This window comes from Otolemur garnettii, unplaced genomic scaffold, assembly GCF_000181295.1.
Source record: "Otolemur garnettii isolate 467f Iridium unplaced genomic scaffold, OtoGar3 scaffold00102, whole genome shotgun sequence".
In the NCBI taxonomy this organism is placed as follows: domain Eukaryota; kingdom Metazoa; phylum Chordata; class Mammalia; order Primates; family Galagidae; genus Otolemur; species Otolemur garnettii.
The window spans coordinates 2,342,735-2,359,195 of record NW_003852497.1 but is presented as its reverse complement, the minus strand read 5'-3'; the positions used below and the strand labels follow the sequence as shown (position 1 = coordinate 2,359,195).

Sequence of the window (16,461 nt, the reverse complement as noted above, 5' to 3'; positions counted from 1 at the left end):
TAGGAACATTCCAATTCCACTCTTCCGTTATTTTATTTTATTTATTTAAATCCATTGTTTTTAATGATGCCTTACTGAGCTCTCCCCTTTCTCAGGCTCAATATCATCTTCTTCTGGGTTTAGCAGACATTAATCCCTATCCCCTCTTTGTTCCCTTAATGATTTGTTATATATCTCTTTTTGTTTTTTTAACTAATTATTTTTTATTAAATCATAACTTTGTACATTGATGCATTTATGGGGTTCAGGGTATTGCTTTGATATAGAATGTGAAATGCTTACATTGAAATAAGTAACACATCCATCACAATTATACTCATTTCTAAATAGTTTTGAAATGTACCATTGCATCATGTATATTAGGGGAGGTCCCCCTAAATACCTTCCCTCCACCCATATTCCCCCTCCTCTCCCCTCTCTCCTCTTCCCTTCTACATTCTGGACAATAGTTATGTTCTGCCATTCCTATGGGTGTGTAGGTGGTTATATCCATTCCGCTTTTGAAACTTCAGAAGAAAGTTTGATCAGGCAAGACGAGGTGGGTCATACCTGTAATCCTAGCACTCTTGGAGGCTGAGATGGGTGGATTGCTTGAGTTCCAGCCTGAGCAAAAGCATGACCCCATCTCTACTAAAAAATAGAAAAACAGAGGCAGAAGGATCACTTGAGCCCAAGATTTGGAGGTTTCTGTGAACTATGATGCCTGGACATTCTACCCAGGGTGATAATTTGAGTGAGACTCTGTCTCAAAAGAGAGAAAGTTTGATCAAAGTTGAGTTACTCCTCAAGCATTTGTTATATTAAATTAGGAGTACTCTTGTTTTGCTCTAAGCCTTTGAAAAAGTTGGCCAAATGCAAACAAAAGGTAACAAGTCTAGGTAATGTGAAAAGTTCTTTTAAAACTTATTTGGAAAGTAAACAGTTCTCCTTAAATGTGCATTTTAGAAGATTTACTACATCCATAAGCATGAATTTATTGTATCTTATGACCAATTTGTTTTTCTGATTTTATAATGGAATTCAAATGAGTGTTCCATATTAATGTCATTCTGAATATTTTAAAAAAATCAATTCTCAGACAGTATCTAAGAAACATACATAATGAACTATGCATATTAGGGGCAAATCATTGATCAGGATGTGAGCTCTATCAAAGAGCCTTTTAATGAGAGATTCCATCTTCCCAGTCAGAGAACATGAATAGAAAAATTAAAATGATTTGGAAACCTGGTTCTACATAAATTGAGCTTTTCTGAAAGTCAGAGGGACTCAGTCAGCCTGGTGTGGCCCATCCTACTTAGCATTTTGGTTGATGGTAGGTTTCTAGACTACAACAACAGACACGGGCTAATAGCGCTGTCTCCAGCCTTCCCTCATTGCCTGGTGTTGGGAAGGCCATTTAATTTCTCTATGCTTTGGTTTCCACATCAGTATAAAATGGATCCAAACATATAAATATAAAATTGATTTAATCATGCCTGCTTTGTCTACTGCATAGAATTACTGTAAAATTAAAATATAATAAATATAAATATGAGGAAAGGTTATAATTTCAGGGAATACTAGATGAAGAACAAAAAACAACATAAAATTGCTAACACTTTCCTTCCTCCCTTCTCTCTTACAAAGTCAGATACTTGAGTAATCACCGAAAACATAAATCTGTGATCTTTTTCCCTTTGTTCATGTATCTTGGTGGAAAATGTTAAAGCACTTTTTCCCAGAGCAGAAAGAAATAGGCTCTTTCCAGTCCTGATCCACACAGTGGTGGCAGTTTGAAGGGTGAGAAAGGCATAGGTGAAAACAGTGGAACTCAGAATAAAAGATCTATTCAGAAAACCAGTAAAATGCGAATGTGGTGAAACTCATTGTCTGAGATACTGAATAAGCAACTTTGGGGTTCCTTGAGTTGAACAAGGGGGAATGATTTCTGTATGATACCACAAGAGGCTCTATCCAGGTAAACAAAGCAGATTACTTTCCCTGAGATCCAGCTCACATTGTCAATTTCTTTCTCTTGCTTACAGAAATTAGTGACCTCAGAGACCTTCTACCAACCTTACGACAGAAAGCTCCACTTCCGTGGGATATTCCGCGATCGTATAGAAATGCTGCTTTCGGCACAGACCTTCGTGGGACAAGTGTTGGTAAGTACATTTTTGCCGTCAGCTGCTAATGAACATAAGCCACAAGCATGATTACAGTCAGACTATATAATTTTATCACCCAGGGAAGCATGTGGTGCTGCCCATGGTCTTATCTAAGACACATGCCACTACCTCCCAGTTACCACCTCCTTTGCTTACCACTTTATTGTTATATAATTATTTGGCATTATATTTTATATTTATTATCAAGCTCTGTAGTAATAGAAAAGCTTTTGTCAGGAAAAGGTTGTATGCACTTTGTTCACTTCTTCTGACCATCCAGGTGAATGTCTGGCACATAGGTCCCTTTTAAAATGAGGTTTAGTGAGTTAATCTGACCTGAAATGTGTAGTTACTTATCCCTCTTTTTTTGTTGTTGTTCATTTTTTGGCCTGGGCTGGATTTGAACCCACCACCTCCAGTATATGGGGCCAGCATCCTACTCCACCCATTTATCCCGTCTTTGTTTCCAGTGTAATGTTTTTCTTCATTGTGTTATAATCTTGCCTTTATTGACCTCTTATGATGTTGCTCACTTTACTTCCTATTTTAATCGTGTAACTCAGGTATATTAAAACTCAGTTCAACCATCATCTCCTCTTACCTCCGTATTTGCCTAAGAGCCCCTCCTCTTGCTTCAGTAATGTCCACTGAACATTGTATTATAATTACCTGCACACATTCCTCTCCCCCCCCCCAGTTCACTGTGAGCTCTTGAAAGAACAGACTATGTCATGGAAATGTTTGTATCCCATTGTCTAGACATAAAACACACCCTGCAAATAAATATTGCACTGATTATTATTTTCATAGTATAGTGTGATCTGAAATTTTAACAAGAAAGAGGGAGTCTCTAATTTGGGGTATGCTGCCATCAGATGGTGTTATGGTGGAACACCATATAGGTTCATGTTAGTTAGAGATTCTCCTCTGCTTTTTACAATTAGCAGGAACATGGAAAGAATAAGGTCCTATTTCTAGTTACTGTTGTTTAATTCAGATGTAATAAATTGCTAAAGCTTGCTTGGAAGTATATAAATAAAATTGCTTTCATAAAAGCTGCAGGGAATGTCGACTCATCTGGAAATGTGCCTCTCCATTTTCTTTAAAAGTTTTTGGTCTCTTTTCCTGAAATCCCTGTGGGTATGATCTGTTGCAGGAGGATATTGTGATTCTCTCTGGTTATAGAAAGGAATTTCTTGGTTAGGATTTGTTTGCATGTTCAGATCATGTTTGATGGTGTGGGGATATATTAAGAATAACTTACTAAGCATCACTGTGGTGAGGCAGAAGGGAGCTTACAACACCTGCCATATGAGATTGCATATCAGGAATGGCTGAGGACATGATCATTGATTATATACTAATAAGGATTACTTCTTTGATGATGGAAAATTGGATTCTTTTAACCTGTAACTGGTCATGATTATCTAGTTAGCACAGCAGGAGATGGGGAGTAAAGGAGAGATCAGAATAAACACTCCAGCATTGAGAGGCTTAACTGAGACTCTTAAGGATTCTGAGGAACGTTTGTGAAAGAGTCAGAAGAAAACAATGCCTCACAGATTTCCTCATGTCTTCCTTCTATCCTTCTTTTCCTCATTTGTAATTCTTTGGTCAAATATTCATTGTTTGCCAATGGCATACCAAGCAAACACTCTAGATGTAGCGAAAGATGCATATGTGGGACTTAAATTTTAGAGGAGGTGGAGATAAAATATGCATACATAGATAAATAAGACAAATTCAGATGCTGATCAATCCTGTAAGAGAAATAGGAGTGATGTATTTGTGAAGTTTGGTTATAAAACTAGATCACATTAGATGTAGTTATCAGAGAAGAAATCTCTGCAAAGGTATGATCTGCACTGAGACATGAAGAACAAGAATGACCAAGCAAACTGAAGAATGGATGGAACAGGGTCTCAAATAGAGGGAACAGGCATGAGGGATAAAGAGCTCAGGTCACAGTGGGCACCAGAAGGAAGCGCATGTGCCAGCAGCCACAGAGGGCAGGGCAGAGTAGGGCTGAGAAGAGACTGGAGAATGGCATAGTGTCTTATGATTCATGGTAAAGTGCTAGACAGCTGAAATGGAATCATTCTGTTCTAATACAAAGGAAAGACACCAAGGTCTTAAAGCACGAGTTGACGGGGTCTGATTAGTTTTAAAATTGAAGAAGCACTAAAGGCTAAAAATAAAGGAATTTTCAAAGGTTTACTGGACAAAGGAAAACAGAAATTGGGAGTACAATGTTAATATCACATAAAGTTTGAATTCAGGGTAGAAAAACATTAAATGAAACCGAGTAACCTGTATTAGTTTTCTAGGACAGCCATCCCAAAATGACACAAACGAGTGGCTTAAACAACTTACTTATGTTCTGGACACAAATAGCCCAATTCAAGGCATTGGCAGGGTTGTTCTCTTTGAGTCTGTGAGCGGGTATCTGCTTTGTGCCTTTCTGCTGATGGTGCTTTGCCGGCAATCTGTGTTACTTGGCTGGGAGTTGCTTCACCCTACTGTCTGCCTCCCTGTTCCTGGGCTAGTCTCCCTATGCTCATAACTCTTTGTCCAAGTTTCCCCTTTGTATAAGGTCACCAATTATATTGAATTATAGCCCACCTTCATAATCCCATCCTAAATTGAATACATGTGCAAAGGCCTTTTTTTTCAAGCACAGTCACATTTTCAGGTCTGGGTACTAAGATTCAATGTATTTTCAGGAGAGTGGGGATGGGGAGAGAAACAATTCGACACATAACCTTTGAAATAATAAATGTGACAAATGACAATCAGGATATGACATCATGAATATCACTATACCAAAACTGTCACCTCAAGATAGGCAAAACCTAATAAAGTTATTTACCTCTATAAAAATAATTAAAATAAATAAATTAGATACCAAGCTCAGAAATTTAGAAAGAAAACATATTAAAATGTAAACAAAATAAATTTAAAAGATAAATTCAGATATCAATGAACTACAAAACAGCTGGTTATGTCAACCAAAAAGCTAGAGAAATCAATAGCCACTCTAAACAAGGAAATAAAGGGAAAAGTGCAAACATATAAAATATGACCTTAAAGTGAGAAAATAAGAACACATAAAAAGGAAATTGAAAGATACATGTGCAATAAAATTTGAAAACTAGGTGATTTCTTAAGGTAATATAAGTTACCAAAATTATCTGTAATGAAAAGGAACTGAGACCAAACTCTGGGAAAAATAGTTGTCAAAGACCTATAAAAGACCTATAATCATCATCACCACCACCCCTTTCACCTCCTCCTAATGGGAGACTTTGATTATTTCAAGGTCCAACCTATGAAACTCTAAAGGAGTGGACATCTCTCATGCTAATTACAGAGTTCCGGGGCATAGGAAAGGAAAGAAACCATTGAGTTTTCTTTTTCAATGAAGGCATAGAATTTATATCAAAACTCCCCAAAATAGAAAAATTAAAAGTATCTATAGCTGACATACTTGGAGACTGGTACATGGAAACCACCCACTGTAATAAGAAGAAAATGAAGAAGGAGGAAAATGGGGAGGGAGAAGGAAAAGAAGAAAGAGAAGAAAAAGAAAGACAGACAATAAGAGAGAGAAGCCCAACAAAGGGGCAGATAAAATTCTGTTCGAAACAAAATGCCTTCTGGAGACAATGCTAGATTTGACCGTGACAAGGTATTGATCAAACCTGTAGCATCTTTGGGCTTGGTATTTTAGTATTATAGCAAGGTATGTTTTTATATCAACTACCTATGAAAGAAATTTTATTCTGAATTTAGCTCTAAATAAAGTCCTATTTCTAAACAATTATTCTGTTTCTTTTGGTGTAGAGATGATGTTATTAATTGTATAACTGATTATGTTTCTCTGCTGCTTATTGGCTAAAAAATTTAAAACCAAACTTAAGGATTATTTTTATCAAGTGTGTCTATTTTTAGCATCACTTTAGGCACCATTATATATTCATAGTCTACTTTTCTTTCTTCTCTGGAATCTAGTTTTTCAGACAAGCTAGCATTTTATGTCTTTGCATTCTGCCTGAAATCCTTTCTATGAACGTAAATGTAAATCTTTTCTGTGCATGTGTAATCTTTCTGTAGATAAATAAGCCCTTAGCAACAAACAGTTGTCCAACCCTTATATAAAGAACAACTAAAATGAACAAATAAAGCATCAAACTTTATTTAGAAATGAGGACGTTTATTTTAAAAATGATGCTGGGAAATTGACTAAATAAAAACTAATTTTGAAGAGGGCTGACCAGAGACACTGGCTGCCAGACTACTTTAGAAAGAAGGAAATGTTTGGGATGAAAAATTCACATGAATGAACAATCACAGATTGGATGTAGCTCTGGGGGGAAAGAGCCAGAACCTACCAGAGAGTTCACAGGAAGAAGTTGCAGAGCAGAACAAGAAGGAACAAGATATTAGCCAGATCAACCCCCAGGAGTCTTAGAGTCCCACAGAAAGAGGGAGGTGGAGTGGTTTTTTTGTTTGTTTGTTTGTTTGTTTTCCTATAGCTGTCACATATCTGGAAGTCCACAGGTTGCTGAGCTGCTGGAGAGCCTTTCTACCCTCATGAGCCTAAAAGCTGTTGCCACCAATGAACAGGGAGCTTCTTGTGGAAAAGGCACCAGGCTGCCAGCCCCCTGAGGGTTGCTTCCCATCACCACAGACCTGAGCCAAGACACCAGGTGCCATATTGCTTCTCTACCCACCATGTGCTCCTGTAGGACTTTAGCCCTTAAGTTTTCATCTTATTTGTTCCCACACAAACATTTCCCAACTCCAGCCAGACTGCAGGAGCCACAAGGAGTTGGTGCATCAGGTGATCTGTGTGATCCCAGAGCCTGGGCATTCGAGGCAGGCTGCCTTCCAGAAAGAAGGACAAAGATGACCAGTGCTAGCTTTTCTTCATTCAGACTCTCATCCTCCCCACCCTTCTCCCACCCATGACTTCTCAGAAATGATTGAGGTCAGGGCTCTCTTTTCCTTCTGTTGGGGCTGCCACAGAGAGTGGGGCTCAAACCTTTCCTCTTAAAGACCTTCAGAGGATCCAGGGATGCTCAGACTATGACTGAGCTTACTGGCCTTCCCTACTGCTGGTTGCCCAGCCAGTCCACCAGAGCAGGGTATACCCCAAAGTGAAAAAACATCAAATCTACTTGAGCCCCACATAGGCAAATCAAGACCAGCAGTCTTCTCCCTAGCAAGGTCAGGATGTGATTTTGGGGGACTTTGGAACAGGCCTGCAGGCCAGATCTTATACTCCCAGGACTCAAATGTGTTGCTCAGGGCCACAGAGGAGAGATTTTTGAACTAATCTCAGGTGGCAAGGGAGCCCACATGGGCAGAGCTGAAAAGAGAGTCTGGTGTGGATCCCAGCTGCAGCACATTCATGGAGCACCCTTCCCCCCTGCAGGAAAGCTGCACTCTCAGGGGGATTGGATTCTGGACAGGGAAGATCTCAGCCTCAGCATCATTGTGTGGGAGCTCAGCTAGTTTGATCTCCTGCCTGACATCAAATTCAGGAGGGAGACCACTGAGTAGGGAAAGGGAAGAAGAGTGAAATTCACACCCAGCTGACAGACTGAATCTCAGATGGCCTCTCCTGCACAAGAGACTTTCTACTTGGATGGGACCACCTCAGCTCCTCCTTGATTGCTTTACACAGAAGAAGCCTGGGTGCAGACAGGGACCCCAGTAAAAACAACTACCCTACCAGCTTTTGTGGACCCCGAGGGCAAGCTAACCAATCACAGCGTATATAGCCCCATACCCCACCTGCCTCTGTTGTGGCAGAGACTAAGGACTCACCTAGAAGTTCCATGGCCCAACCCACCACCTGGGGCATTCCAGTGTTTCTCCTGAGAGACTAGAGCCAGTTAGAGGTCCTCAAAACAACCTGCAGCTCATTTCTTCTCGCAAGCACCACCTACTGACAGGGAGGCTGATTTGCACAGGACTTTACAACTTTTCCTGTCTCAAATATATAGGGTGTGGTTGATTCTTACAGACAGGTACAACCTGCTAAGAGATTAAACTGGGTGTGCCAATATAATTCACACTGTTAAGAATAATATAGGGTTGGGGAAAGAGAAAGGATCACAAAGACCTCTACACTCCCTCCATGAAAGAGAGACAGGAAATCTGCCCACACTACAAGAAAGCTTGCCACTGCTACACCCTACAAACAATTAGCAACTGAAGAAACCACAACACTGTAGAGCTGGATAACCAAGGTACCCATCTAGGACTGGACTGCTACCAAAGCAACTACAAGCAAAGCAAAGGGTTCTTACTCAAGTTATGCTATAGAAACTCCCTATGGGTAACAGAGAAAGGAAAAAAGCTCCATCTAAACAGAATCCAAAAGTAAGAAGTGACAACTGCCCCAGATTAGAACAATTCAGTGAAAGAAATTCAAAAGTATGAAAAATAAGAGTGAAAGGACATTCCCAAAAGGGTGGTATCTAGCAATATCATGAAAATATCAAAATAACAGGTAAAAAATCCAAAATGTGGATTGTAAAGAAACGCAATGAAATTCAAGAGAAAAATGGAAAACTAACTCAATTAGGGAATAAATAAAAATTCAGGAAATAAATAAAAAATTCACAAAGGAGATTGGCATATTTAAAAATAAACAGAAATTCTAGAAATAAAAAATTCACTTAAAGAAATATGAAATACAGTGGAAAGGTTTAAGAATAGACTAAACCAGGCAAAAGAAAGACTCTCAGAGCATGAATTTTTAAATTAACTCAGTCAAAAATGAAGAGCAGAGAATTAAAATATGGAATTATGTACAAATGGTCAAATATAAAAATCATAAGCATCCTTTGGGTGAAGAAGAAAATGCGCAGGACTAGAAAAGCTATTTGCAGGAAAAAATTAGGAAAATTTCCCAGGTCTTTTCAGAGATTTAGACTCAGGTACAAGAAGCCCAACAAACACCTGAGAGATTCACTATAAAGAGGCAATAGCCAAGACACACAGTCATCAGATTGGACAAAATAACACAAAAGAGGAACTCTTGCTAGCAGTGAAGCAAAATGAAGTAACTTACAAAGGAAAACTTAGCAGTCTAACTGTAAAATTCTCAAATGCCACCTTATAAGCCAGAAGGGATTGAGGCCCCATCTTTAGTTTTCTTAAACTGAACAATAATCAACCTAGAACTCTGTACATGGAAAAACTAAGTTTCAGGAATAAAAATGAATAAGGACTTTTTCCAGAAAAGCAAGAACTGAGGGAATTTGTCAAGACCAGATATCCCAAAAGGAAATGCTCAGAACAGCAGTATGCATGACTCAGCACAGTAAAAGCCTACCAGTGTAAAACCAGCCAAAAGGTAATGCTTAGAGCTCAGATAAAACAATAACATAATATGTAAAACAAGGCAATAAAGTAAAGGCAATAAAATAAAGGCATGATGAACAGAACAGCAACTGACATTCTATCAACATTGTCTGAATCCCCCACACAAGAGATATAGGCTGGGTGAATAGAGGACAAAATACACCCAAGTGTCTGTTGTCTTCAGAAAACTCATCTAATCCATAAGGACTCAGACAGAATCAAAGTGAAGGGGTGGGAAAAATATTTCATGCAAATAGAAACAAAAAAATCCCAAGTGTAATTATTCTCATATCAGATAGAATTCACTTCAAATAAACAATAGTAAAGAAAGACAAAGACAGTCATTATATGGTAGTAAAGATAGCATTTAAAACAAAAAACATAACAATCTTTTTTTCTTTATTAAATCATGACTGTGTACATTAATGCGTTAATGGGGTATAATGTCCTGAATTGATAAACAATGTGGAATGCTTGCATCGAACTGATTAATGTAATCGTTACCTCGGTTGCTTATTTGTTGTGGTAAGACATTTATACTCTATTCTTAATAGTTTTGAAATGTACCATTGTATTATACACATTAAGTGAGGTCCCACCAAGAATCTTAACAATTATGCACGTTAGGTGAGGTCCCACCAAACACTGGAGTGCCCTGATCCATGAAAGAAAAAAGTAACCTAACAGCACTGGAAAAATCATCCAAGCAGAAATAAATACAGAAACACTGGACATAAATGGAACTGTAAATCAAAAGGCCTAACAAACAATTATAGATCATATTATCCCCAAATTACTGAATGTACATTCTTCTCATTAGCACATGGGACATTGTCCAAGATTGATGGTATCTTAGGGTACAAACGTGTCTCAACAAATTCAAAAACAACACATACCATATATCTTCTCAGAACACAGTGGAATAAATGCTAGAAATCAACACTAATTGTACACAAAGCCAAGGAAATTTTAAAAACCTGTTAATAATGAACAATTATTGGAGCAATAATGAGAAAAGATTTCTTGAACAGAATGACAAGACACAAGCTAACAAAATCTATGGGATTTAGCAAAAGCAGTTCTAAGGAAAAATTCATAGCCTTAAATATCTACACCAAAAAGATAGAATGATCACAAGTCAACAATCATGTGACATATCTTAAAAAGCTAGATAAGACAGAGCAAACCAAATCCAGAGTCAACAGAAGAAAAGAAATTACTAGAGTCAAAGCAAAACTAAACAAAATGGAAAACAAACACACACACACACAAAAATACAGAGGATCAATGAAACAAAGAGTTGGTTCTTTGGAAAGATAAACAAAATTCATAGATTCCTTGCTAGATTAACCAGGAATAGAAGATAAAAGACCAAATAATCTCAATCAGAAATGAAAAAGGAGATCTTATAACTGATAGCACTGAAATGCAAAATATCGTCTGTGAATACTATGAAAATATCTATGTGCATAACTCAAAAATATAGAGGAAATGGACAAATTCCTAAAAACATTTAATCAGGAAGAAATACAACTCCTGAACAGACCAATAATGAACAAAAACTTTGAAGCAGTAATCAAAAATCTTTCAACAACCTTCCAAAGTAAAAAAGGCCCAGACCAAGGGTTTCAGGCCAAATTTTATCAGACCAACAAAGAGAAGCTTATACTCACACTGCAGAAATTCTTCCATAACATCAAGGAGGGAATCTTCTCCAACACATTCTAAAAAGCAAGTGTTGCCTTCATTCTAAAGCCAGAAAAAGATGCAACAATGAAACTCAGACCAATATCCCTTATGAATATAGATACAAAAATCCTCAATAAAATACCATACTAGCAAACTGAATTCAATAGCACATCAATAATAATAATAATAATCCCCATATGACCAAGTGGGCTTCATCCCAGGGATGCAAGGATGAGTCAACATAAGCAAATCAATAAATATGATTCACCACCTTAAACAGAAGCAAAAACAAAGACCATATCATTTTCTCCATAAATGCAGAAAAAGTGTTTGACTAAATACAGTACACTTCCATGATAAAAACCCTCAAGAAACTAGTCATACAAACAACTTATCCCAAAATTATAAAAGCCACCTATGACGAACAACAGTCAACATCATTCTGAATGGGGAAAAATTGACAGCATTCTCCCTAAAGACTGGAACAAAGTAAGGGTGTCCTCTTTTCAACATAGTGCTGTAAGTTTTATCTGGGGCAATCAGTCAAGAGAAGGAAATAAAGGGTACGCAACTGGAAAAGGTATCAGTTTTTGTTGACCTTATATCCAGAAAACCCCAAAGACTCCACCAAAACACTACTGCAATCATTACATAAATCAGCAAAGTCTCAATTTACAAAATCAATGTACACAAATAAGTAACATTTCGATACATCAATAGTAGTCAACCTACTCAAGAATCAAACCAAACACTCAATACCATTCACCATATCTACAAAGAAAATAAAGTAATAAGAAATATACTTAACCAAGAAGGTGAAATATCTCTACAAACATAATTATTAAATGCTGAGGAGAGAAATTGCAGAAGACACAAACAAATGGCAAAACATATCATGCTCATAGATTGGTAAAATAAACATTGTAAATATGTCCATATTACTCAAAATGATTAAAGGATTCAATACAATCCCATTGAATACATCAATGTCACATTTCACAGATCTAGAAAAATAATTCCATGCTTCACTTGGAACCAGAAAACAGCCCAAATAGCCAAAGCAATCTCAAGCAATAAGAATAAATCCTGAGGCATCACATTACTAGACTTCAGACTATACAACATGGCTATAGTGATGAAAACCGTATGGTATTGTAACAAAAATAGAGCCACATAGACCAATGGAAGAGAACAAAGAACCCTGATATAAAACCATCCACACAAAGTCAAGTGATTTTCGACAAACCAGACAACAATATATGTATCTGCTGGGGTAAAGAAGTCCTATCCAGGAAATGATGCTAGGAAAATTGGAGAGCCATATGCAGAAGAATGAAACAGGATCCTTATCTCTCACCACTCACAAAAGTTAACTCAAGATGCATAAAATACTTTAAGGCATGAAACAATAAGATTCTAGAAGAAAATGTTGGAAAAAACTCTTCTAAATACCCACCTAGGAAAAGAATTTATGAAGAAGACCCTTATTAGCAATGACAGTGACAATAAATTTATTTGTTAAGGGGGGTTGATTAAATTAAAAGGTTTCTGCAAAGATAAGGAAATGACCAACAGGGAAAATAGAGAAATTATAGAATGGGAGAAAATATTCGCAAGCTATACATTTGATAAAGGGCTAATAACCAGAATCTACAAAGATATGAACATATGAAAAAATACTGAATAACATTTATCATCAGGAAAATGCAAACTGAAACCACAATGAGATATCACCTTACACGAGCTAGAATGCCTTTTCTCAAAAACTCCAAAAAACTGTAGGTGGTGGTGTGGATGCAGCAAGAAAGGAACACTTTGCACTGTTGATGAGACTGCAGACTAGTGTGACCTCTGTGAAAACAGTGTGGAGACTCCTCAAAGGCTAGACATAGACCTGTCATTTGACTCAGCAGTCCCACGACTGAGTATTTACCAAAAGAAAATGAAGTCATTTTATCATATAGACACCTGCACTGGAATGTTTATTGCAGTACAATTCACAATTACAAAGATATGGAATCAACCCAAGTCCCCCCCATTCATGAGCTAATTAATAAAATGTGGTATATGTACTACTTAGTCACAAGGAAGTATGAATTAATGCCTTTTCTAATGGTTTAGATGAAATGGGAGACCATTAACCTAAGTGAACCATCTAAAGAATGAAAAAACAAACATGACATGTATTCATTATTGAAATGGAACTAACTGATGAGCACACACGTGCACAGACAGATGTAAAATTCAGTGGGAATTAGGCACGGAGGAGGAGGGTGGAAGGTTTGGGCAAAAACTTACCAAATGAGTATAAGAAACACTATCTGGCAATGAATACACTTATCACCTTGATTCACGCATAAGGAAATCAATACATGTAACCAAAAACATTTGTACCCCCCATAATATTTTGAAATAAATTTAGAAAGGACTGAGAAAAAAAAAACCTATTTTTATGTTTTTAATTATTTTTCTAATATAGTGCAACCTTTAGGAAAAGGGAAACTAAAACATACCAGAAAAGATCAGTCTCTTACTTCATACTTTATATTCATTCTTCATGAAAATCAAACAAAATAAGATAAAATTTTCCACAATCTTCTTGAGATGAGTTGTATTTTCATTGGTGTTTTTTTACATTTCATTATTTCATGATTTATATTTAACATTTGGTGCCATCAAGCACCAAAAATTTATTTTGGTGTGTGGTATAAGAATATACTTTAGAGATCTTTATTGTATGAATAAAGAAAAGACTTGGGGAAATGCTATATTGTGTTTGTTAAGATTTTTTGATGATTACATTGTTTCTTTTTATGTGCTGATCGTTTGCGGACAGTTATCTTCTTTTCATGTACATGATACAATAATCAAAACTCACAAAGGGTACATAGTAAAAACCAAATTTCTTCTTTACTCCTACATAGGAAAAACTAAATTTTTCTTCACTTCTATCCTCCAAAGGAATGCCTGCTACCAAGTTTCTTCCTCCAAACTTGCAAATTCTCAGCAACACTGTCAGATTTATTTTCTTTAGGTGTCTAGGCCTTTCAGGACAACTATTTTCTTCCCACGGTCATATCTATAAAATATAAGTTTTGACATAATAAAATTTGTTACTTCTTGTGGTAGTTGTTTGTGGCGAGTGGTGAAGTGAATGGACGCAGTGGAGGTCAAAGGAGACATGAATTCAGGTCTGTCCACTGCTCCTTTATCTTAAATACCTCCTGAGAGGAAGGTGAGGGGATGGAGAAACAGACTTCTGAAGGGTCAGCAGGTGTAGGCAGTTCTCCACGCTTCCTAGGTGCGAGTCCTAAAACTGACCTGCCTAGGGACTCCACCTGCCAGTTCTCCTTTCTCACCATCCTTTACAGGAGAGGTGCTATCATTACCCGCTTTGTAAATGAGGAAACAGACACATCTGATAGAGATATAATGTAAAAATTATTAAATGGGAATAATAACATACTATCTATAGGTTTGGGGCCAGGCATGGTGGCTCATGCCTGTATTCCCAGCAACTCAGGAGGCTGAGGTGGGAGGATTGTTGGGAGACCAGGAGTTTGAGACTAGCCTGAGCAATGCAATATCCTGTCTCAGCAAAAGAAAAGACTTTAATGAATAATTGAGCTAAAATATGAAAATGAGTTAACATATCATAATCATTATTATAATGCAATCGTTACATGAGTAAGTATAAAATATATATAGGCCTGCTATATTATAAACATGTGAAGGTATTACTGTTAATATTTTTATAAACAGTATATGTTGGTGCTTATATAAACATAAAAATGACTAATATTGATGCTGAGCCTTGTCTCATCCTTACAATAATAATATCCATAAATAATTGAAAAAAGTCCATTTCATTGGATGAATTTCCCATAAAATTTTGCTTTTGGTATTTGATAATTATCAGTTCGTAATATACATATTTATGTTGCTTTAATCAAATCTCAGTTGTCATGTTAATTTAATCCAGGAGAATTTTTAAAACAATCTTTAGACTCAAGTGTCAGGAAATTTAAATTCACTTTTAGTTTACCACACCTATCTTAAGATTTCAAATCTATTTTCCCCTTTGACTGCTGCCTTTGTCAGAGGTGTTAAGACGTGATTACTGAATTAACAGGACATCATGTGTTATAACCAGGATGACCATTAGCCCAAGCTTTTATTGGTTGTCCTCGTATAACTGTTTATAGAGTCTCACTCATTCTTAAAGGTGTATACGTTCAGACAATAATAATATAGACACCTTAGTTTTAAACAAGAGCTTTGTTTTTGAAAGCCACAGGTCATTTTCCAGGAAAAGGATGCCAACAGAGAGAATGAAACTTTGAAGTTCTTCTGGACAGCTCCATAGATTAATTTCCACCTTTGGTTAGAAAGAACCTTCTTGTTTTTCTCTCTCCCTTTATGACTAATTCACACCTTTCTCACCCTCTTCTATGAGCTGTCCCCTTTCTTTATGGTTTCATTTAGCATTTCAGGAGATGCATATGTTTCATTAGTCTCATGAAAAAAATCAATTTATTCATCAATAAAACACACGCGCGCGCGCACACACACACACACACACACGGGGGCTGTCAGAATGTAGCCAGCCATGTATGTGTCTATTTTTCATATTACATGGCTAGATACTTTCTGGACAGCTTGAATGTGTGTGTAGAATTTATATATATTTATACGTATATGTGTGCATAATTAATATCTTCTTTATCCTTCTAAATTCTACCTTTTTCTCATTTATTTTGTTTAATTCCCTTTTTACTCCCTCTAGTTAGATCTAATGTAGCCCATGTCACCCATCAGTTCTAGGTGGGAATTTTGTAATAAACCTTTTCTGATACAAAAACTGCTTCCAGAGGGTCCCCCCCATCTGGGGGATAAGAAGGCTAGATGGGCGCAGAGTTTCTTGAGAGAAATCGCTAAATCAACATACCCGGTATTTCCTCTTAGCAGCGAATTGCAGCAGGGAGAGCAAGTTCTAGACTCCACGGGGTATGGGATTAACGAGTGATAAACTTGCTGCTCCCGCTTCTTGTGAAACCTATCCTTGAAAACTAACAGGGATTTTTCAGCATGGCAGCGACTCCCCGTGGGTCCCGAGGCAAGGCGACCCTGCTGGAGCCTCTCCCCTCCCTCAACCTGGGCAGTATTGGGGACTCTTCTTTTTCTTAGACCACAGTCCTTGATGCAGCAAACTGGAGCAACAGCTCCTCCCACATTCACATCCACC

At 37.3% G+C, this 16,461-nt stretch overlaps 1 protein-coding gene across 1 annotated transcript in view; it reads left to right on the top strand.

Moving 5' to 3' along the window:
* KCNU1 (potassium calcium-activated channel subfamily U member 1) overlaps positions 1-16,461 on the top strand; it is a 319,066-nt gene that overhangs the window by 2,051 nt on the left and 300,554 nt on the right. The window contains 1 exon segment of the mRNA XM_023517014.1: positions 2,028-2,147. Within this exon segment, the coding sequence (XP_023372782.1) occupies positions 2,028-2,147 (120 nt within the window).